Consider the following 24,984-nt stretch of genomic DNA (forward strand, 5'->3'; position numbering starts at 1 on the left):
TAAAGTGAAAAAAAAAAAAAAAAAAAACGTGAAAAGAAAATAGAGCTACTAAAGTTTTATATCCCCACTGGGACTCGAAACCCCAGTCCCCCGGACAGGCATCATATCGGTCGTAACCTGTCTCATATAAGTGTTGGAAGGGATTAAGGATTGGGGTTTAAAACCCTTTGGACGCCTAGAAATAATATCTAGGCTTCATCCATGTCCTTTCTTAACTACTGCGGTTCAGTAACTGAGGCTGGTTACAGTCCACACTAGATTTTTTTCTTCAACCAAGGTTCTTTATTTTATAATTGTTAAATTTATTCTGTACTAAATTCATAAGACCTTGTTTGGACTGCAGGAGTAAAGGGACTTTCTGGTCTCACTCTGGCAGTATAAACAAGGTAGGTACATTCTCTTCTACATTTAGTAACATACCTGTATTCTTATAGATGGAGTTAACCCGTTGAACATGTCGGGTCATAACTTCAATGCAAGATTCCTCGGTCCCGTACTTCTCATAGAATAGATGATCTGCTTGTAGATACAGCATACCTGAAAACCATATTCAATGCAGGATGTTATTTGAATAGAAAAGAATAGAATATACCCGGCTTATACTGCCAGAATGAGGCTGAAAAGTCCCTTTACCCCAGCAGTCTAACCAAGGTCTTGTCCCATGTCCCAAACAAAAACAATTACTCACCCAAGTCACAACTAAAAATCTAATGAATGAACATTAGAATGAAGATAATAATAGAAACATTAGAACAAATAAGACCATTATTTGTGAGCTAGCCGTGCATAATTATTTTTGAGTAGCCTAGTTAGCTTGTGAAATTTTGCTATTTTTAATTAAAGAATTCCAAGAATTAAAGAGTCTGTTTCTCATGTTAAGGGAGATGTTTTAATACGTATGGGTTTCTGTGGGTAAACAACATGGAATATGCTTCGGCAACCAGGGTGTAAAAGTTGAAAATTCATATCTCCTTGCCGAAAGTGCCACAGAGAAGAATAATAAAATAGAGCTATACTCTCAAAAGTCTCAATTTAGTACATAGTAGTCTTTTCTCATTAATTAAACCCTAAACCTATCAATTTCTACTTACAAGTGGTTTTCTTCGCATCGATAATGCTGAACTTGGGGTTCCGGTTGAAGAACGAATCAAACTGGTCTAGATTGTCATCATACTCGGCAGGTCGCGAGTTGAGTAGTATGTTACGATGCGTGTTGTTCATTTAGGGGGTCCCCTGATTCCAAAAAAGTGGTTTTTAGCCCATGGTCTGTACGTATGTGTGTGTACTACAGGTTTTTTAAAGGTAAAAATACAGGTACATACTTTCAAACAAAACTTAGTTCTGTTGTTGTGTTTGACTATAGATTTTTAGAGGTGAATTTTTAATTATTTTTCGTCATTCTTATTTTTATGTACCAAATTTCTTAAATTTCTTTCAGTCTTAACACCTGTAATTCTTCCTTGGTCAGTACAATAGACTCTTCACAATTTCAAGTATGGTATGTATGTTCAAACTTCAGAGCAGGGCCGTCTACAAGAGGCCTCATCCGGCATTCCGGCCCCATTTGTCTCAAGCCCGTCAAGGTGCCTCGAACCACCATTTTTCCCTAAGAAGTTTGATAGAGGGAACTGTAACAACAGATGTCTTATCGTCCAGAAATCGAAAAAGGACAGAATAGGAGAAAACTAGGCGTTCCGAGAGTGAACCTTATCTATTTGGGATAAAGTTCGCCTCGAGAGAGAGAGAGAGAGAGAGAGAGAGAGAGAGAGAGTTCCTAATATTTTCGTTTCTCAAAAATTGTTGCCAGGAGAGGCTCCATTGTTGGAATCAGCCCCGAGGGCCGGGGTTAAGCTATGGCCGGGCCTGAAACTGATATACTTGAGTGGGTGGAATTACAACCAGCAAAGAAATGTTCTCCAGTTTACGATCAAATAACGTCACAATGTCCGTAATCCATAATATGTTAGAATCTTTAGTGTTTTTCCTCCTGTAACTCTGATAGAGTCATGTTCTTTCCTATTACTTATTACTTTGTCAAAAGTAATAGGGAAAAGTGTGTTGCTAGAAATAATATCGGCGAAATCGTCTGACTCAGCGGCAATAACTTTAGCGCGGGGCGCGTAGGCTCTTATTGCCGACACTACTAGATCAGGCATTCATAGGCAAAGTAGATTTTTTTTCCTTTTTTTTAGGAGGTTTGACAGAGGGAACTGTAACGGCTAAGGGTTTATCGTTCCGAGATCGAAGATAGGATAGGAAAAAGCCAGCCAGTCCGAGAACGAACGGGAATCGAACCCTCCCTCTACTCTAGCAGTAGGCTACTACTATTCTTTTTCTTCCTCGCCTTTTCCCGTGTTCAGACGAGGTCGGCGTTTTTCGTCAGCCTCTCAATCAGCATTAGCTAGGTGATTGCTTTGGGCTGACACTTAGTTTTGGTTACAAAAGTTTTACGAGTGAATGCCCTTTGCACTCAACCTTTGCTATTTCTTTAGCAAGGGTAATTTTCGGCTGGTATCTTCCTTGTTTAAAGTCCCCTAGCCAGACTAAAGCTGGTCTACTCCCTGTTTAAAGGCCCCAGCCAGACTAATAGGTTACTACTATTATTGGGGTCAAATTTTCAAATTATATTGAGGATAAATGCGTTTTAATACATGGGTTTCTGCGGGTAATCAGTGATCACCATGGAATACCTATGCTTTGGCAGTTAGGGTGTTGATGTCAAAAATTCATATCTCCTTGGTTGAATAAAAAAAAGTCACATACCTAATAAAATACGGTTTATAGGTATTAATCAAATAATCATGAATTTCACTCACCTAGTCATATAATACGAGGGGCTCTCCCTACCCCATCCACTTCTGACACCTCCACTTCTCTTCCGCCTGTCCCTCTGTCGCCTCTCCTCCCTCTCCCCTCTCCTTGAATCATCTCTCCTCCGCAAATCATCCTTCCTAACCCGAAAATCATCCTTCCCATTCCGCGAATCCTCCCTCCGACTCCGCAAATCATCTCTCCCACTCCGCAACTCCGCCTCTCGTTTCCGCAACTCCTCCGAGGCACACGTCTCTCGGGACGCAGCCAGACTAAGCTGGTCTACTCCCTGTTTAAAGGCCCCAGCCAGACTAATAGGTTACTACTATTATTGGGGTCAAATTATATTGAGGATAAAATTCGTTTTAATACATGGGTTTCTGCGGGTAATTAGTGTCACCATGGAATACCTATGCTTTGGCAGTTAGGGTGTTGATGTCAAAAATTCATATCTGCTTGGTTGAATAAAAAAAGTCACATACCTAATAAAATACGGTTTATAGGTATCAATCAAATAATCATGAATTTCACTGACCTAGTCATATAATACGAGGGGCTCTCCCTACCCCATCCACTTCTGGCACCTCCACTTCTCTTCCGCCTGTCCCTCTGTCGCCTCTCTTCCCTCTCCCCTCTCCTTGAATCATCTCTCCTCCGCAAATCCTCCTTCCTAGTCCGCAAATCATCCTTCCCATTCCGCGAATTTTCCCTCCGACTCCGCAAATCATCTCTCCCACTCCGCAACTCCGCCTCTCGTTTCCGCAACTCCTCCGAGGCACACGTCTCTCGGGACGCGTTATGAAAGACCTTGTTCGTCCTCACGACGGTTTTTCCAAAATCGAAGAGAAAAAGAGGGCAAGATACGAGAAAGCCAGTCGTTCTGAGAACAATCTTTCGTTTTAGAGATAAAAGCCGCCCCGGGCAGGAATTGAACGAGCTCTACCCTCTAAGCTAATTAGGCTGGGAAAATTGACTTGAAAGCCACTTAAGTAAAAGTTCAACTTAACGAAGCTCTCTAATGGTCTTTAAAGGAGCTCTGGGGCCTATTTTATAAATAACTTCGCACATCTCTTACCTGTGAAGGACTACAGTCAGCACCAGGTGTTAGGGTACAAGGTTTGGCGGCCAGGGTAGGATAACGACGTTGTGGGTGACAGCATACATCCTTGCAATCCTCTTCCCAACCACAATCACACTCCTCTCCTTCTTCGACCACCCTCTCGGGACGGCTTGATTACGTCGTCTTCGCTATAGACCACAGTGTGATATGAGGAGCGGCCTGGAGCGACCAAGTAGCGACTGGTGGGCTCTATGTAGTAGCGGGCAGAGGAGGCGGGAAACGTGATGGTGCCGTCGAACAGACCCGACGAGGTGAGGAGACCGTCGACGATGGCAGAATTGTCATCTGGAAAGTAAAAGAAGAGATTAGATTAGTCCCTGAAATCAAAGAGATAATAGCTTAAGGATTAGATTCCTGACCTTATTTACATAATAATCTTAAGAGAACTTTTGTTTTACCAAGTGTTGTGTACACCGTTGAAAGTTCTAACTTTTTTTTATAAAGTTCTCCCCGGGGCGGGAATCGAACCTGCGAGCTGGCGCTTATACAACACTAGATGGTAACGTTAATATGTATAGCAATTACAGCGGGCCAGTGAGATTAAATACATAGCAGACTTACTATAAACCAAGACTGTGATCTGATATATTGATATAATCTTTAGAAAAGTCACTTAAAAAGGTATGAAGAAAGTCGAATTCTTCAGACAATTTTTCAATAACCACATTTTTTTTTTTTTTTTTTTTTTAAAAATAATAAAAAAATACAAGGTTCAGTATCCAAGACTTAATTTATTTCGCTCAATTCCGCTGATGGAAAAGGGACTATTCAGTTTTCTGGCCCGCTACAGCGACAATGTTCCTTTACCCCAGCAGAAGACCAAGTACTAAGTTGTTGACACGGCAAAAAGCCAACTTGGCTTCAAATGCCCCCATGCAATAAGCAATACTCTCAAAATGGGTTGTCTGCTTGTAGGGTGAAATGCTTGTAGGCTGAGAATCCTATGATTCTCACATACATAAAAACAATAAAATAATAAAGTTAATGTGAAAATCACATAATTGCCTACTCCATATTCATGTTGACTTGGCATGAGGTTGTTTCCTATGACATTCACATCAGCTTGATTAGATTAGTTTACTTTTGGTCTGGCTGGGGGAAGTTAAACAGGGAGTACACCAGCTTAGTATGGCTGGGGGACTTTAAACAGGGAGTACTATACTAGCCTGAATTTCCCTTGCTAAAGAAATAGCAAAAGGTACAATTTGTAGCCAAAACCAAATATCATACCACTGATACCTAGTTCTCTTGGAGTTCCTAGTCTAACAACATCCCACATGCTTCTTGGGTTACGTTCACAGGTCTATTTATAATGCTCGGCAATTCAGGGATATAGGCCGATTGTCTTACTTAGCGGTTAGCCACGCTTGCTTACCATGCAGAAGGTCCCGGGTTCGATGTCCACCATGGACAAAAATTTGTACTCGTTTTGAGATTGCAAATATTTCAACGGGTTACTTTCTGGTGTTCTCGTGTTAACCCAGCAGCCCAGCACCTAAATGGGAAGTCGCATTACTTCAAGGCACATTCTTTTACATCCATGCCTATCCAAGGAACGGAAAAGTTCGGTCAGAAAATTTCCGCCCTGGCCGGGATTCGAACCCAGCACCTCCAGCTTGAGAGTCAGTGCTCTTGACCACTCAGCCGCAGAGGTGGGCATGCTACGACACAGAGAGTAGGTGCTACATAGAGTACTGTAATCTTCGCCTGTATTACGTAGACTGTAGGCTGTAAAACGAGCCGTTGTTATCAAGATCACAGCTGGCTAAACCCAGTCTATAGTCTCCCAAACACACACGTATTACGGTAACCTGAAAATCTCTATGCGGGTCCATTTGGCCCGTCAGAACAATGGCAAGTCTGATTGATATGCTAGCAGTTACACACGAACCAAGCATCACCGAATCACACGTAGGGTCAACGCTCTTGTAAGGAGGGATTCGTGAGTGAAATATATTCAACTCAACATAAACTAGACATCTTACCTATCTATCCTAAAATTTACTAGTAAAAAAACAAACGGGGTAATATTTAGGATAGTTCAATTCCTCTATTTAAATTCCAAGTAAATTTCAGCAAATTTCGACCAATGAGGAAATTCCAGTTAGACCAACACACTTGTAATATAAGTAGGCTATCCTAGCAACTAGCTCAGACATTGTAGAACAGCGATTTCCAACCGGGGGTACGTGAGAGACCTTCCGGGGGTACGCGAGAAAAAATTGTGTAATGGCGGGCAAAGGCAAATTTTGATGGGTTATCAGTGAAGTCCAGAAAAGTACTGAATTTTGACCTCAAGGTACTGAAGTACTGATTTTTTTCAAAAGGTACTGAGACTGTTTAGAACTCAGTACTAATGATACACATCAACCTAGGTATGGGTAACCGGTACTCATTATGATGATGGCGGGGGTATGTGAGATTAAATCCGGGTACCCAAGGGGTACGCGGGCGAAAAAAGGTTGGGAACCACTGTTGTAGAAGAAGGTTTTCCTGCTAGAATCTCCTATAGCTCAAACAGTGTGTAGTACCTAATATGATAGGATGTTTTCCTGTTAAAATATGTACATACAGGTATAAAGTTTATTATCGTCAACATCTCCAACGAATGAAACCGTTTACCACAAATCTGACAGGTGATGAATGAACTCATAGTATGGAACGAACCAACTATTCAACGAATTATTGAAAATTGAAATAGACCAAACCAAAAATGATATCTATAATTTCCAATATTTCTACTATCCATTAGGAATGGAAATGTACATATATTCGGTTTATATCAAGAGGGAAAAAACCTGCATATCATTCATAGTTATGAAAATAGCAGTAAAAAAACCTGCATATCATTTTAGTTATGAAATAGGTATAGAAAAAAAAATCAGTCCATTTTCAAAATTCAGTCCGCAGCCCTGTTTCGTTTATTGTGATGCTATTCCCACATTAAAAAGATCTAACATTACCTTCAGCCATTCACAAATCAGTTTAACTTCTGTTGTTTAATGTGTTTAATTACAGTTAGTTGTAAAGTAACTTCCCGAGATCAAGAGGCTGTTGATAATAGTATTTTGTATTTTTCAAAGTTTGTATCTAGGTACTTCAACATACGCAACAACCCTATCTGAGGCTTAGGTGTAGGGGCAACCACCCCAAAGGATGGGTTAAAGCTTATACGAATCTAGGTACTTCAAATGTTATAAATACATAATACATAGAAGGTACCTAGAATCATGAAAATCTGTACCTATAAAATGAAAAATCTATAAAAATAAACAAACCTACCTACATTAAAGATTGAAACTTCATCATCTGATATAGGCGGAGGTAGTAACTTTTCCACATGATTGGGTTCTATCAGTATATTTTGCAGGATATATCCGCAATATCCTATTACTCTATTCTAAAATGAAAAATCTATAAAATAAACAACCTACCTACATTAAAGATTGAAACTTCATCATCTGAAATATAGGCGGAGGTAGTAACTTTTCCACATGATTGGGTTCTATCAGTATATTTTGCAGGATATATCCGCAATATCCTATTACTCTATTTACCTAGAATCATAAAAATATGTACCTATAAAATGAAAAATCTATAAAATAAACAAACCTACCTACATTAAAGATTGAAACTTCATCATCTGAAATATAGGCGGAGGTAGCAACTTTTCCACATGATTGGATTCTATCAGTATATTTTGCAGGATATATCCGCAATATCCTATTACTCTATTCTTTCAGCTACTTCCTTACATTGATTCGCGTCAGTAAACGTGTCGTGTAAATTGGTAATTTACCAATAATCTTTCAATTATAAACACTAATCCCACATAATTTACTTCACACGGGATTTCCATATGAACCTCTCCCTTGTTGATTGTACGTATTGCAAAAGTGTACGTATAAGACCTTATTTCGATTAATTCCGCTGATGGAAAAGGGGCTATTCAGTTTTCTAGCCCGCTACAGCGATAGTGTTCCTTTACCCCAGCAGAAGACTTAAGTTGTTGACACGGCAAAAAGCAAATTTGGCTTCAAATGCCCCCATGCAGTAAGCAATACTCTCAAAATGGGTTGTCTGCTTGTAGGCTGAGAATCCTATGATTCTCACATACATAAAAACAATACAATAATAAAGATAATGTGAAAATCACATAATTGCCTACCTGCCTACTCCATATTCAATTATTCATGTTGACTTGGCATGAGGTTGTTTCCTATGACATTCACATCAGCTTGATTATCATTAGAAACTCTGTGCTCAAGAACCACAGATACATAGATATAACTATGTATGTAGTTCTGAGGAAACTCTATGCTTAAGAACCACAGATAAATAGTTAACCAATGCACAGATAACTAGTTCTCTTCGAGTTCCTAGTCTAATAACATCCCACATGCTTCATGGGTTACGTTCATAGGTCTATTTATAAAGCTCGGCAATTCAGGGATATAGGCCGATTGTCTTACTTAGCGGTTAGCCACGCTTGCTTACCATGCAGAAGGTCCCGGGTTCGATGTCGACAAACATAATTTACTTCACACGGGATTTCCATATGAACCTCTCCCTTGTTGATAGGTATTGCGAAAGAGTACGTAAAAGACCTAATTTCGCTTAATTCCGCTGATGGAAAAGGGGCTATTCAGTTTTCTAGCCCGCTACAGCGATAGTGTTCCTTTACCCCAGCAGAACACTAAGTTGTTGACACGGCAAAAAGCCAACTTGGCTTCAAATGCCCCGATGCAGTAAGCAATACTCTCAAAATGGGTTGTCTGCTTGTAGGGTGAAATGCTTGTAGGCTGAGAATCCTATGACTCTCACATACATAAAAACAATAAAATAATAAAGATAATGTGAAAATCACATAATTGCCTACTCCATATTCATGTTGACTTGGCATGAGGTTGTTTCCTATGACATTCACATCAGCTTGATTATCATTAGAAACTCTGTGCTTAAGAACCACACATGTATACCACTGATACCTAGTTCTCTTGGAGTTCCTAGTCTAATAACATCCCACATGCTTCATGGGTTACGTTCACAGGTCTATTTATAATGCTCGGCAATTCAGGGATATAGGCCGATTGTCTTACTTGGCGGTTAGCCACGCTTGCTTACCATGCAGAAGGTCCCGGGTTCGATGTCCACCATGGACAAAAATTTGTACTCGTTTTGAGATTGCAAATATTTCAACAGGATACTTTCTGGTGTTCTCGTGTTAACCCAACAGCCCAGCACTTAAATGGGAAGTCGCATTACTTCAAGGCACATTCTTTTACATCCATGCCTATTGCCTATCCAAGAACGGAAAAGTTCGGTCAGAAAATTTCCGCCCTGGCCGGAATTCGAACCCAGCACCTCCAGCTTGAGAGTTAGTGCTCTTGACCACTCAGCCGCAGAGGTTGGCATGCTACGACACAGAGAGTAGGTGCTACATAGAGTACTGTAATCTTCGCCTGTATTACGCAGACTGTAGGCTGTAAAACGAGCCGTTGTTATCAAGATCACAGCTGGCTAAACCCAGTCTATAGTCTCCCAAACACACACGTATTACGGTAACCTGAAAATCTCTATGCGGGTCCATTTGGCCCGTCAGAACAATGGCAAGTCTGATTGATATACTAGCAGTTACACACGAACCAAGCATCACCGAATCACACGTAGGGTCAACGCTCTGGTGTAAGGAGGGATTCGTGAGTGAAATATATTCAACTCAACATAAACTAGACATCTTACATCTATCCTAGCAACTAGCTCAGACATTGTAGAACAGCGATTTCCAACCGGGGGTACGCGTACCCCTGGGAGTACGTGAGAGACCTTCCAGGGGGTACGCGAGAAAAAATTGTGTAATGGCGGGCAAAGGCAAATTTTGATGGGTTATCAATGCAGTAAAGTCCAGAAAAGTACTGAATTTTGACCGCAATGTACTGAAGTACTGATTTTTTTCAAAAGGTACTGAGACTGTTTAGAACTCAGTAGTAATGACACACATCAACCTAGGTATGTGTAACCGGTACTCATTATGATGATGGCGGGGGTACGTGAGATTAAATCCAGGTACCCAAGGGGTACGCGGGCGAAAAAAGGTTGGGAACCACTGTTTTAGAAGAAGGTTTTCCTGCTAGAATCTCCTGTAGCTCAAACAGTGTGTAGTACCTTACCTAATATGATAGGATGTTTTCCTCTTAAAATATGTACATACAGGTATAAAGTTTATTATCGTCAACATCTCCAACGAATGAAACCGTTTAGCGTTTACCACAAATCTGATAGGTGATGAATGAACTCATAGTATGGAACCAACCAACTATTCAACGAATTATTGAAATAGACCAAACCAAAAATGATATCTATAATTTCCAATATTTCTACTATCCACTAGGAATGGAAATGTACATATATTCGGTTTATATCAAGAGGGGAAAAACCTGCATATCATTCATAGTTATGAAAATACCTAGCAGTAAAAAAACCTGCATATCATTTTAGTTATGAAATAGGTATAGGGAAAAAAAATAGTCCATTTTCAAAATTCAGTCTGCAGCCCTGTTTCGTTTATTGTGATGCTATTCCCACATTAAAAAGATCTAACATTACCTTCAGCCATTCACAAATCAGTTTAACTTCTTCTAAGTTTAAACTTTGTGGTTTAGGGTCTAGACTCCCGACCATAATTCGAGCAATGCAAATAAGCAATAATACGAACATTTGTGTGCTGAAGCTAATCCAAGAGCCTGTTCAAAAAAACTGGGGTACTTCTAAATATCTTCTTAGTTTTTTTTTTTTTTTATTCCGAGCCAACCATTCTGAGAACGATCCTTATCTGTGATAAAATTCGCCCCGGGCGAGAATCGAACCCGCGACCTAGTACTTACAAGGCAACAGCATTAGTAAGGTGTATCATCATATTATGGTATGGTGATTCAATATTCCGTCACTGTGGTCAGTAGGTATTTCTGCTCCACTAAACATGCATTTCTAGATCCTGCATACACAAATTAGACCATGAGATTCATTTCGTTTCCAAATTCATGGTTTAACCCTGGCAGGAATGCAAAATTGACAGATAATGCCGAAGGCGTTAACCCCACACTTTTCTGTACATACATAAGTACTATAAGATAAAATTTGATCAAATTGTTTAATTAATAATAAATTATTAAAGTCTGTCTTATTAAAGTTTATATGGCTGGATTAACGAGGCTATTGGATACACCACTGGCGTCCAATTAGTTAACCAGAATCAGTTGGATTTGTAGCTGTACAGAAGTGTATTTTGTCAAACTGGACTGGAATGTTATAGCTACAAATACAATGGATTCTGGCCATCTAACTGGATTGGAAGGCAGTAGAGAAAAAGTTTCGCCTCAGCTGGAAGTTGAGTTGAGAACATCCCAACACCTAACTTCACCGGGTTAACACCGGAACATTCAAATATCTTTCTACTGTTACAAATGACTTTCTTCTGTTACGGTTTAGAAATGACTTTCTTCTCTGTTAAGTACGGTTAGAAATGACACTTGGTCACAAACCTATCATTTGGACTGTCACCTATTACTATCGCCACGGTGTAACTATCACTATCACAGGAAACACATAGAACCTCGGTCAGGTGACTAGAAATGTGTGTCACCAGATCGAATCCATTCAGACAAAAATCCGACAAAAATTTGTTTGGTCCAGAGGAGTGGTGTTCAAAATAGGAAATGAGATTTGGAGAGGAAGAAAGAGGTCTGATAGTGGGAACTGTAATAACGGAGGTCTAAGGTGGATTTCACATCTAGACTGCAACTTGTAGTTTACGACAGTTTTCATGTTGAGGGTTACATAGTCTTATAGGCCTGTTCACACTTGAACTTGAAGTTCACACTTGAACAAGTGTGAACAGGCCCATAAGACTATGTAGCCCTCATTATGAAAACTGCCGTATACTACAAGTTGCAGTCTAGATGTGAAATAGCCCTTACTGTTCCGACATCGAAGAGCTAAGGACAGGATAGGAGAAAGCCTAGGAGGTTTTCTCCGGGACGTGAACCCGGAACCTAGCGCTTACAAGGCAGGCACGCTACCTTCCAAGCTAACTTAGCTAGGTAAAATGAGAGTTTTTCCCTCATCTCTACTTGGAATTTTGGTAAAGAAGAAGAAGATCCTGTTTGATTCTCCTATCCCGCCTTCCTTCTCTCTTCTATTTCGGGACGATAAGCCCTTGGCAGTTACAGTTCCCTCTATCAAACCTCTTGAAAAAAAAAGGAATCAGTTCGTGTAAAGATACACAGGCGTGCTTACTGGAAGTTGGCCTGGCCCATTGCCGTGCATTCAAATCAAATATCAACGTTATCTACTTTTAATAGTAAAAAAAAATAATAATAATAATAATAAAATAAAATAAACATGCTGTAATTATAATTTGTGTTGACGCATCAAAATAAATTGAAGTACAGTAAAAAATATTTTCTCTAACGACCATCTCGTCTCAGGTATTCATCTCTTAAACCTTAAACCGTGGCTCAATCATCTACGTAATCCAAATAACTGCTCCGTCATCCACCAATTATACATAGGCGACCTAGCGTAGTCAACATTGAACTTTCATTTTTTACTATTATTATCACTATTAGTTTTACTATTATCATCAGTTTTCATGACAATAACGTTAGATTGATGCGGAGTTGACTAGTTTCGATCGTCGTATATTGCTAGTTGCGGTCAAAAGAGTTTACATACATCCTAATTGCGGTAGCTTCAAAAAAGATGCAAATACTTTTTTAGACAGCAGCTACCTCTGTTGTGTAATCAGGAGTGCGTGGGTTCAATCTCAGCTAGGGTATAGAATTATATCCTCAAAACTGTTTGAGAATTTGACCACAATAATATACCTAGTGGTAGCCTACAGCTGTGGTAAACACTCCTAAGTCCTATTCGATCAGTAAATAACCACTACTATTAGTTTCTCCCACTAGTACGTGAAAGGTCGTTTTGATCGCAACTAATCTGGAGCCGAATGATGAATCAGTTTGGAGATATTTGAAATTCAAAAAACTATTTCTTGAGCCATTCTGTTCGACAATGGAAGACTGATAGAGAGGGGTCTATGTAGGCTTGCCAAATATCCAAAATGTCGATTCGGGACGCGAATCCGCGAACATAATTGCCAAATCAGCGAACAAAATCGCGAAATCCGCGAACATAATCGCGAAATCCGCGAACATAATCGCGAAATCCGCGAACATAATCGCGAGCAGTAACTAGCGTCGCGACATCCATTGTCATCGCGACACTTGTCCCCTGTCTTCACGCGACACTCGCCCGTACAACAAGGACCCTGCGACAATAGGAGACAATAGAATAGTTTTATCCTTGTTTATCCTGGCCGAATAATACTGAAAAGTTGGGTTAAAGGGAAAAGTCCCTTTACCCCAGCAGTCTAAACAAGGTCTGGTTGAGAGAACAATTTGTTATGAAAGACCTTGTTCGTCCTCACGACGGTTTTTCAGAAATCGAAGAGAAAAAGAGGGCAAGATAGGAGAAAGCCAGTCGTTCTGAGAACAATCTTTCGTTTTTGAGATAAAAGCCGCCCCGGACAGGAATTGAACGACCTCTACCCTCTAAGCTAATTAGGCTGAGAAAATTGACTTAAAAGCCACTTTAGTAAAAGTTCAACTTAACGAAGCTCTCTAAAGGAGCTCTGGGGCCTATTTCATAAATAACTTCGCACATCTCTCAAGATACAAAAAAATAATAAACAGGAAATGACAAAATATTATAAACTGTTCAAGAATACTAAAATATACAAATATCATGAACAATACACTCATTATATTCAATCTCTTACCTGTGAAGGACTACAGTCAGCACCAGGTGTCAAGGTACAGGGTTTGGCGGCCAGTGTAGGATAACGACGTTGTGGGTGACAGCATACATCCTTGCAATCCTCTTCCCAACCACAATCACACTCCTCTCCTTCTTCGACCACTCCTGAAATCAAAGAGATTATAGTGTACGATTTAGGTTCCTTGTAGACAAAACCAAATGTCAGCCCAAAGCAGTCACCCTAGTTAGGGCTGACTGAGAGGCTGACGAAAAACGCTGACCCTGTCTGTACACAGGAAAAGGTGAAGAAAAAGAAGGAGATTTGCTTAAGATAAAGTTAGCCCCGGGTAGGAATCGAATCCGCGAGCCAGCACTTTTAGAGCTAAATGGTAATGTTAATATAACAATTACTGCGGGCCAGTCAGACCAAATACATAACATACCAAAAAGAAAGTGACCTGATATATATTCTTTAGAAAAGTCACGTAAAAACGCCCAAAGAAAGCCGAATTTTTCAGACAGTTTTTCAATAATCAGATTTTTCTTCTTCTTCTTCTTCTTCTTCTCCTCCTCCTCCTCCTCCTCCTCCTCCTCCTCCTTCTTTAAAAAAAAAATACCAAAGGTTCAATAAATATTCTGTTTTGCCTTAGATGGGATTCGAACCCAGCATATTTTGTAATAGAAAATTAAGATCTTACCATTTCCACAGAGGGATACTTGAGGTTGTATGAAGCAGCCCTTTCCACTCCTCGCCTTGGTGTTAAGTACAGGATTTATACTGTTCAGACTACACTGGGAAAATCTGGGGAGAGATAAACCAAACATTTTAATGATATGCACTAAATTGCCTGTAGAAGGCGTAGAAAACCTTGGGAGTGTAAAACTTGGTTCGATAGTCACTATGCTTGAAGAACTTCTTGATAGTGTAGTGGTCAAGGCGCTTGCCTGGTAATCAGGAGGGCGTGAGTTCAATCCCAGCCGAGGTATGAGATTTCCTCAAAATGGTTTGCGAATTTGACCACAATAATAGTAGTCCTACCCAGTAGTCTACCGATATAGTAAAGGGACCCTTTAGTCCTATCCGAGCAGTATAAATAAGCACTATTTCTAACAATTCGATTCCCGGCCGGGGGGGCGGACTTTATCCTACATTGTTTCAGTTCCCTTTATAAAACCTCTAAAAAATATATAAAAAATGCATTACTTTGCTTACCCTATAGGAAGGATGGAAGGAAAGTAAAATTCTCACCTATTATTATTCTTCTTATCCCCAGACGTGGCCCGGGCAAACATAATATAGTTGCCATCATCGCCACCAGGGGTGCATATCTCCGGATCATGGGGTGATCCAAAGTTATGTCCTATTTCATGTGCCAGTGTGACGTGTGATACAGCAGGGGGTACGTGTTTTCCATAGTTGAGTAGCGTCACTATGCCTGTGTTGAGAGATTTCATACTGCCCCTGTATACATAGATAAATAGATATTAGATACAGATCGAAATTGGAGATTAGAAGCACATTAAAAAAAAAAAAAAAAAAAAAAAAAAAAAAAAAAGCAGGCGGGGGCTCAAAATAAGGTACTGTAGGGCAGCGATTCTCAACCAGGGGTACGCGTACCCTCGGGAGTACGGAAAAAAAAAACCATGTGTGCCAAAAGAATAACAAAAGCAAAATTTGACAGCTCATAAGTGCAGTACAGTCCAAAAAGGTACTGAAGTACTGTGTTTCCTTGCCATGCAAAAAGTCTCAGCCTCACTGCTTGAAATAATTCATGGTTTAGACTTTTTTTTTTTTTTTTAATTTACCTAATATTGACTTTGTATTAGTAAAATTACAATTTACAATAAAAATTTCGCGAAATCCGCGAACATAAAAAATAAATTTACCCTTTTTTTACCCTTTACTGAGGGCCGGACTCCGAAAATTTGTAGCGTTCACCTCCGGTACATAACTTTTTGGACTCTTGGGCCCCTAGATAAAATCCCGAATATGGCCCTGATATAGGTGTATCTATTCTGTATTTTATTCTATGTAGCGTGGCTTGAGAAGTGTCCTAGACTGTACTTGGTACTCTTTTTACTTTCTATTACTACAGTATAGCGGAGCTATACTAGTAATGAAAGTATTGCAATCGGTCCAAATTTTCAAAATCGGGAAATGGTTGGAAATATCCGTGTAGGGATCCCCTGATGTCAAAAAAAGTGATTTTTAGCCCATGGTCTGTACGTATGTATGTATGTATGTATGTACGTACGTACTACAGGTTTAAATGGATGGGAAAAAGTAGAAAGTTGTGAACAAAATATCTCAAGAACGGTTTGTCGTAAAGCGATGAAATTTGGTATGCTATCCCGGTATGGTCCAAGAACGCGACTGTAACAATTTGGTAAAAATCGGACAGTCACCCATCCAGATATTAACCAAAGTAATTGTTACTAAACCCTCATTTCGTGGAAAATGTTGAAAAGGTTGTGAACAAAATATCTCAAGAACGGTTTGTAGTAGAGAAATGAAATTTGGTATGCTATCCCGATATGGTCCAAGGACGCGACTGTAACAATTTGGCAAAAATCGGATAATCACCCATCCAGATATTAACCAAGTGCAAATGTAATAGAAAGTCGTGTGATGTTCACACCAGATTTTTATTTTAGCCATCGTGAACTAATACGGATAGACCACCTCTAGTACCTCTCCCTGTCTCATGGTTGGAGAGCGGTATCTAAACTTGCAGGCGCTGGGTTGCGGGTTTGGTTCGCGCCAGGGGCGAACTTTAACTAACCATCTGTTGTCCTTTGTAAAATAAATTTATTAGAAAACCCAAGTCAGAAAGTCTAGTTAGGCTTGGAGGGTAGCGCGTCTGCCTTGTAAGCGCTTGGTCGCGGGTTTGATTCCCACCCGGGGAGAACTTTGTAAGTTACAATTTTATCCTTAACAGATAAGGTTCGTGTATGGAACGGCCGGCTCCTTCTCTCATATCTTTCTCGGGGCAAAAAACTAACCATCTGTTGTCCTTTGTAAAATAAATTTACTAGAAAACCCAAGTCAGAAAGTCTAGTTGGGCTTGGAGGGTAGCGCGTCTGCCTTGTAAGCGCTTGGTCGCGGGTTTGATTCCCGCCCGGGGAGAACTTTGTAAGTTACAATTTTATCCTTAACAGATAAGGTTCGTGTATGGAACGGCCGGCTCCTTCTCTCATATCTTTCTCTCTTCGATTTCGGGACGATAAGACCTCCGCTGTTACAGTTCCCACTATCAACCCTTTTCGCAAAAAAAAGCTCCTTAAAAAAGGGAAAACCCCCTGGAAAAGGAATTAAAAAAGGGAAAACCCCCTTGAAAAAAGGAAAAGATTTTCAATTTCTATTACTAAAGTAATTCCCACACAGGGAAAGGAGGCCCAACTTTGGGGACCCCTGACTGAAGATCTATTCTTCCTATCAAACACAATGGGAAAATTATACTGCCATACCAAATACCAAAGTATGACGCTGGCAACTTGGTACTCTGATTAAAGTCTATCTCGGTTTGAATGGTATCATGATACCACAGCCACCAAAGCCTCTAACCAAAGCACGCACAGTCCTCACGATTTATTTCTGGATATTATTTTATTACTATCATTTTAAAATGAAAAGGTAATTTCATTATTGCTAATTTTTCGTCTGTCTTTTCATGAAATATCCATTGTCTATGTCACTTTGTTTTATTTAGAAGAGAGCTTAAAAAAATAGGTACCATTTCGTGAGTTCAAGAAGGAGACGAGATGTAGGTTTGAATCAAAATTACTATGATGTAATGAATTATTTTGTGCATTTTTAAATAATATCAAAAGGAGATGCCTTTTCGTAAAAAAAGCCCCTTCAAAAAGGGAAAACCCCCTTGAAAAAAAGGAAAAGATTTTCAATTTCTATTACCTAAAGTAATTCCCACACAGGGAAAGGAGACCCAACTTTGGGGACCCCTGTTGAAGATCTATTCTTCCTATCAAACACAATGGGAAAATTATACTGCCACACCAAATACCAAAGTATGACGCTGGCAACTTGGTACTCTGATTAAAGTCTATCTCGGTTTGAATGGTGTTATGATACCACAGCCACCAAAGCCTCTAACCAAAGCACGCACAGTCCTCACGATTTATTTCTGGATATTATTTTATTGCTATCATTTTAAAATGAAAAGGTAATTTCATTATTGTTATTTTTTCGTCTGTCTTTTCATGAAATATCCATTGTCTATGTCACATTGTTTTATTTAGAAGAGAGCTTAAAAAAATAGGTATCGTGAGTTGAAGAAGGAGACGAGATGTAGGTTTGAATCAAAATTACTATGATGTAATGAATTATTTTGTGCATTTTTAAATAATATCAAAAGGAGATAAATAAATTTACCCTTTACTGAGGGCCGGAGCCGGACTCCGAAAATTTGTAGCATTCACCTCCGGTACATAACTTTTTGGACTCTTGGGTCCCCTAGATAAAATCCTGAATATGGCCCTGATATAGGTGTATCTATTCTGTATTTTATTCTATGTAGCGTGGCTTGAGAAGTGTCCTAGATTGTACTTGGTACTCTTTTTATTTTAGCCATCGTGAACTAATACGGATAGACCACCTCTAGTACCTCTCCCTGTCTCATGGTTGGAGAGCGGTATCTAAACTTGTAGGCGCTGGGTTGCGGGTTTGGTTCGCGCCCGGGGCGAACTTTAACTAACTATCTGTTGTCCTTTGTAAAATAAATTTATTAGAAAACCTAAGTCAGATAGTCTAGTTAGGCTTGGAGGGTAGCGCGTTAAATACATCAGTTCTCAATAGCCAGCCTAGTTAGCTTAGTTGGTAGTGCGTCTGCCTTGTAAGCGCTTGCTCGCGGGTTTGATTCCCGCCCGGGGAGAACTTTGTAAGTTACAACTTTATCCTTAACAGATAAGGGTCGTGTATGGAACGGCCGGCTCCTTCCCTCATATCTTTCTCTCTTCGATTTCGGGACGATAAGACCTCCATTGTTACAGTTCCCACTATCAAGCCTTTTCGTAAAAAAAAGCCCCTTAAAAAAGGGAAAACTCTCTGGAAAAGGAAATAAAAAAGGGAAAACCCCCTTGAAAATAGGAAAAGATTTTCACTTTCTATTACCTAAAGTAATTCCCATGTATACAGGGGAAAGACACCCAACTTGGGGACCCCTGCTGAAGATCTATTCTTCCTATCAAACACAATGGGAAAATTATACTGCCACACCAAATACCAAAGTATGACGCTGGCAACTTGGTACTCTGATTAAAGTCTATCTCGGTTTGAATGGTATTATGATACCAAAGCCTCTAACCAAAGCACGCACAGTCCTCACGATTTATTTCTGGATATTATTTTATTACTATCATTTTAAAATGAAAAGGTAATTTCATTATTGCTAATTTTTCGTCTGTCTTTTCATGAAATATCCATTGTCTATGTCACTTTGTTTTATTTAGAAGAGAGCTTAAAAAAATAGGTATCGTGAGTTGAAGAAGGAGACGAGATGTATGTAGGTTTGAATCAAAATTACTATGATGTAATGAATTATTTTGTGCATTTTTAAATAATATCAAAAGGAGATCGTGCTTAATAACTTACTTCTCTTTGGCAATATGGAATCATTTTTTCAACAAGTAAAATGAGTCATATGATTGTAGTATGAGTAATTGAGAATGTCTATTTAAAGTACCTGGTACTGGTACATGCTCCCCAAATAGCTCAACAGGTGTTAATTCAACACAAGAGCGCCTAAAGTAACCCTTTAAAATATATAGGGGAAGTATGGGAAAAAATACAGTGCAATAGTCCTAAATTAAAATGGACGCGGCACACAAGGGATCAGGAAGAGACCGCCTTAACATAATAATGGGAAAAAATAGAGAATTAATTTTGTCTTAGAGGGACCACTTTGCCCAGACTTCCGTTATAGTACCTAATCGATTTACTCCAATTTGGGGGAAGTATGGGAAAAAATAGAGAATTAATTTTGTCTTAGAGGGACCACTTTGCCCAGACTTCCGTTATAGTACCTAATCGATTTACTCCATTTTTTTTTTTTCTCCAAGGAATCGAACTCGGGTTCTTCTACAAAGAAAGCACATTACCGACCAGTCTAAATCAAGTTCGGCTCCTATACAATAGCATTCGCCATAAATGAATACAAAGAACAGACCGACATAAAACCTAGCAAGGGGACGAATAAGCATACAAATCAACTGAATTCGCATTGTGTTCATTATTGTCACCTTGATCCAGACTTTATACAATAGCATTCGCCATAAATGAATACTAAGAACACACCGACATAAAACCTAGCAAGGGGACGAATAAGCATACAAATCAACTGAATTCGCATTGTGTTCATTATTGTCACCTTGATCCAGACTTAGCAAGATGTTTTGCCTGTGTCAAGGTAGACTGAGAAAAACAGAGGTTTTTGCCCGAGGCAATGCATGAAAAACAAAGACGCCCTAACTCCTTGAACTTGCAAAGACCAGACTGACAATCAGTGAGTGAGAAAAAACACCCTCAATAATGTCCTGAAAATGCTGAATTTTATTGAGGACTTGTAGCGATCATCTGAGTTATCACTACTAGTAATTAATTAATTTAATTATAAATGACTTTTCATCAATAAAATGAGAAATATCTGCAACAGCAGTCCCTACACTTCAGTAAGAAAAAAAACTTAAGAAGGTCTTATCATAATTTTGACTGAAGATGAGTCAATAGTCAAATTGATAACATTGAATAGTGTTACTGTGTTGATTTGATAATGATGATGACTTGATGAGTAACCAAATTGATTTAGAGATGTTTCTAACATTGAAACTGACTTCAAGATCACAAGTTAAGGTCTGTTAGATGATGAACTAAAGATTTGAGCATATTTCGTGATAACATGATAGTTTTATCAAGATTAATCCATAGTCTTATCTTTTTCCAATAGCATACATAATCTATCTCTCAAGGCAATAGTTATGCCACAACTATGTACAAAAAAGTAAAAAAGGAATCACATTCCATGACTCCCAAAACATATGCCATGGTGTTCATCCACAGAAACCCATGTATTAAAACATCTCCGTTAACATGAGAGACACACTCTTTAATTCTTGGAGTTTTTTCATCAAAAAATGGCAAAAAAAATGGCTCAGAGGCCTCTTTCAGATAACCATTGAAAATATATAAGTAGCCCGTGGCAGCAAGTGTGGTGGCGCCATTACTCCCAAAGAGTGAAACATCACCTTTGTGCTGCCTCTTTGCGCACAGAGAGGCATAATAAAATATGACTTAGTTCATCCCTAAAGGGAATTTAACTGGAAAAACTCAATTTCTACTTACAAGTGGTCTTCTTCGCATCGATAATGCTGAACTTGGGGTTCCGATTGAAGAACGAATCAAACTGGTCTAGATTGTCATCATACTCGGCAGGTCGCGAGTTGAGTAGTATGTTACGATGCGTGTTGTTCATTTTGAGTCCCGGTTTGGATATGGAGATGATGGTCTTATTCGGCGCCTCCACTCGCAGGATCGTGTCGATGTCCTGGTTCTCATCCCGCATTGTCCTGAAAAAATAAAAGAATATTAATAGAACTCAGGACTAAAACCTCCCTCTACTCTAGCAGTAGGCTACTACTATTCTTCTTCTTCCTCGCCTTTTCCCGTGTTCAGACGAGGTCGGCGTTTTTCGTCAGCCTCTCAATCAGCATTAGCTAGGTGATTGCTTTGGGCTGACACTTAGTTTGCTGTTATATCCACTAAAATGGTGAAGAAGCTCTCAGGCTCACTAAAAATACACTTTTTTTTCTTTACCTACCTACTTATGACTTTGAAATAGTAAACTTATACAATAAAAACTCTATTTATACAAATAGATATTCGCCCCTACATACCTGTAATGTCCATTCTTTTCACACACGCCACCTGCATTCTTAAGATCTCCAGTCCACGCCAGTCCCAGAGTGCCCATCTCAAAGTCTCGATATGTGAACATATAGGCCAGGCAAAACGCATCGTAGTCCTCCTCTGAAATTAAAATAGTACAGTCAATACATGAGAATTAGCAGAAACATCACCTTTTAATCTTTATTGATGTAAAATTTGTTAGAAAGACTATTTAATGCCATTAACAAAAAGGCCACCGTTCCAAGAACGAACTGGGCGGAAATCAAACTCGCGATCTATCGCATACAAGGCAGGCGCGCTACATTCCAAGCTGACAAGGTAGCTAGGTTGGCTTAGCTTTATTACCTACATATGTGTAATAATTTAGTAATAATTTACTTTGTTCTAAGCCGGGAATTTCCTTACCTGAGAATATTTCCAGGAATTTCTCCACCCCGTAGTTACAATGGAAATGATAGACGAGAATTTCCTTACCTGAGAATATTTCCAGGAATTTCTCCATCCCGTAGTTGCCAATAATTCACTTCGTTCTAACTAAGCCGGGAATTTCTTTGCCTGAGATTATTTCCAGGAATTTTTCCACCCCGTAGTTGCCAAAAATTCACTTAGTTCTAAGCCGGGAATTTCCTTACCTGAGAATATTTCCAGGAATTTCTCCACCCCATAGTTGCCATGGAAACGATAGCCGGGATTACTGGCCACGGACTCCTGAGTGTGAACTTTGATTCGCTTGATCATGAACGTTATGTTGTCTGGTGTTCCATCTTGATTGAAATCTGTGGATTAAAGTACCTATATTTGGCAAAAAATGGGCCGTTTTGCAAAAAAAATTGCAAATTTTAAAAATGCCATTTTAATCATCAAAATTTCATCTACATGATGCCGTTTATTTCATTCCTTAATTTCCAGCCGTTTCTGAGATATAAGCGAATCTGTGGAAAACAGGGAGATAAACATTAATAATAAAGTAACAATAAGACAGAAAAACGGAAATATGCTAACAAAGTTGGAAGATTTTTTTAAAGCAAAATATCATGTTGTTACAGGGACTCGAAGTACCACTTTCCCGGATTACGGTTCTATTGGTCTACCTCTAAGCTACTGGGATTTTTATTTTATAAAAATAAGATAGGGGCACGATTGGTCCAGGGGTAATGTGCTTGCTTGCCATGCAGATGGTTCCAGTTAAGATTAACAGATTTTTTTTTTTTTTTTTTTGTCATTTTTTCTAATTCAGTGCATTTTTCGAATACATAATATACCTAATGGATTACTATAACACTCCGAACAGTCCGAACCCAAGACCTTTGCATTACAAGCAACTGCGTTACTATGTCATTTCATTAAACGTTTCTAAACAGATTTAATTAATTTAATAAGTAGCTAGGAAATAATAACAGGTAGTGTTCCAGCTCTAAATGGTTTTCCTGTATAAAGAAGATTAATAAGTGACTCATCTTTAGTATCTTCATAGTAAGAGGAAAACGCGTCAGCTTAATACCGCTCCTTGAAGCCCGTCAAAAATCCGACGTCAGAAATATCAATTTATTGATAATTGAAATAGAACATGAATTTTCCTACCAGGGAAAAACCTATTGACGTTTCTAGTATCCACACTGAAAGTCCTGAGCTTTAAATTGCCTTGGTAGCAAAAGCAAAGCTCAAACAAACAAAATAAACAGGAGCCCACTTTGTCCCTAAAGACTAAAAAACAGAATGTGCCTTGTTTTTTCCTGCCAAATATGTAGGTAGGACTAAAAAGTCAAAAGTCCCTTTACCTCAGTAGTCTGACCTGGGGCTTGTATATTTGATAGAATACATGTGATTTCAATTGGATACTTTATGTGACAGGACAGGGACAACAAAAAGGTCCCATTTGTCGTTTGGAAAAATACCGGATGAAACTCACGACAAGAGGGAATGGTCTTTAACGAGACAAAGGATTATTTGAATGATAAATAAAAAAAAAATCCCAGCAAGTCCTCTCATTTTTATGGGAGGGAATCTTGAATTCGGTTTAAGTTTTTCCCCCGTGAAAGGCCCTGAAATTACCTTCGAGGGTTCCCTGGTAGATTTTCCCGGGATCAAATTGAAGAGATCGATTGTCATTTGTTTCGAACACAACGTCAGCAGAAAACAGGTTGGTCTCTGGATAGAGGACTAGCTTGAACACCCTGTAAACAGAACAAAATAGGAAGTTAAGTTAATAAACGAAATCCTATAGGACAGATAGGATACACCCTGTAAACAGAAACAAGATAGAAAGTTAGAAAACTTGAGTATAGATAAGATAGAAAAAGAAAGGAAGATAGAAGTTTGTGGTTCATATTGTTGGCAATAGATAAAACGTAAGTAAGACCATTTTAAAACGGGCCCCTCAAACTAAAAATACTCAAACCCATCTAGATCTTCACAAACAATTTATGCTCTCACAAAATCCGTGTGGGAATTGACCGCAAGCTACAATTCGGAAATTTAAATAATATCTAATATGTTACGAAGTCAGTTTTTTTTTCTCTAGTATTTCATTCACACTATTACGATAGATTTGACAATCAGCAATCACTGGATGTGAGGGACCATTTTTTCTCTCGTTGTTAGAATAATTGATTTTTACTTTCTATTACCTTTACGTACAGGGAACCTATACAAGGTAATGAGAAAGTATTGCAATTGGTCCAAATTTTCAAAATCGGGAAATGGGTGGAAATATCCGTTTTGGGGTCCCCTGATTCCAAAAAAGTGGTTTTTAGCCTCACCAATCCGCCAATTTTCATTTGTGTAGGCATCAATTTGTAGTAAGATTCATGTCCTTGTGCTATTGACATAGTACCCACACTGGAATCAGCACAATCCACGATGTTTTAAAGGTAAAAATACAGGTACATTCTTTCTAACCAAACTTAGTTCTGTTGTTATGTTTGACCATAGATTTTAGAGGTCAATTATTAATTCTTTTTCGTCATTGTTATTTTTATGTACCAAATTTCTTAAATTTCTTTCAGTCTTAACACCTGTAATTCGTCCTTGGTCAGTACAATACACTCTTCACAATTTCAAGTATGGTATGTATGTTCAAACTTCAGAGCAAACTTAGTTCTGTTGTTATGTTTGACTATAGATTTTAGAGGTCAATTTTTAATTATTTTTCGTCATTGTTATTTTTATGTACCAAATTTCTTGAATTTCTTCCAGTCTTAACACCTGTAATTCGTCCTTGGTCAGTACAATACACTCTTCACAATTTCAAGTATGGTATGTATGTTCAAACTTCAGAGCAGGGCCGTCTACAAGGGGCCTCATCCGGCATTCCGCC

At 39.0% G+C, this 24,984-nt stretch overlaps 1 protein-coding gene across 1 annotated transcript in view; it reads right to left on the reverse strand.

Annotated features, from left to right (window-relative positions):
- Positions 1–21,358, reverse strand: part of LOC103513829 — a 35,611-nt gene extending 14,253 nt beyond the window's left edge. The window contains exons 1-3 of the mRNA XM_026826931.1: positions 21,105–21,358; positions 421–537; positions 69–117 (exon numbers count right to left, since the gene is read on the reverse strand). Of these exons, the coding sequence (XP_026682732.1) occupies positions 69–117; positions 421–537; positions 21,105–21,324 (386 nt within the window). The 5' untranslated portion in view covers positions 21,325–21,358. The remainder of the gene's footprint in view (positions 1–68; positions 118–420; positions 538–21,104) is intronic.
- Positions 21,359–24,984: the final 3,626 nt, after the last annotated feature.

The sequence above is a fragment of the Diaphorina citri genome, unplaced genomic scaffold (genome assembly GCF_000475195.1).
Source record: "Diaphorina citri unplaced genomic scaffold, Diaci psyllid genome assembly version 1.1 scaffold1032, whole genome shotgun sequence".
NCBI classification, from domain to species: Eukaryota; Metazoa; Arthropoda; class Insecta; order Hemiptera; family Psyllidae; genus Diaphorina; species Diaphorina citri.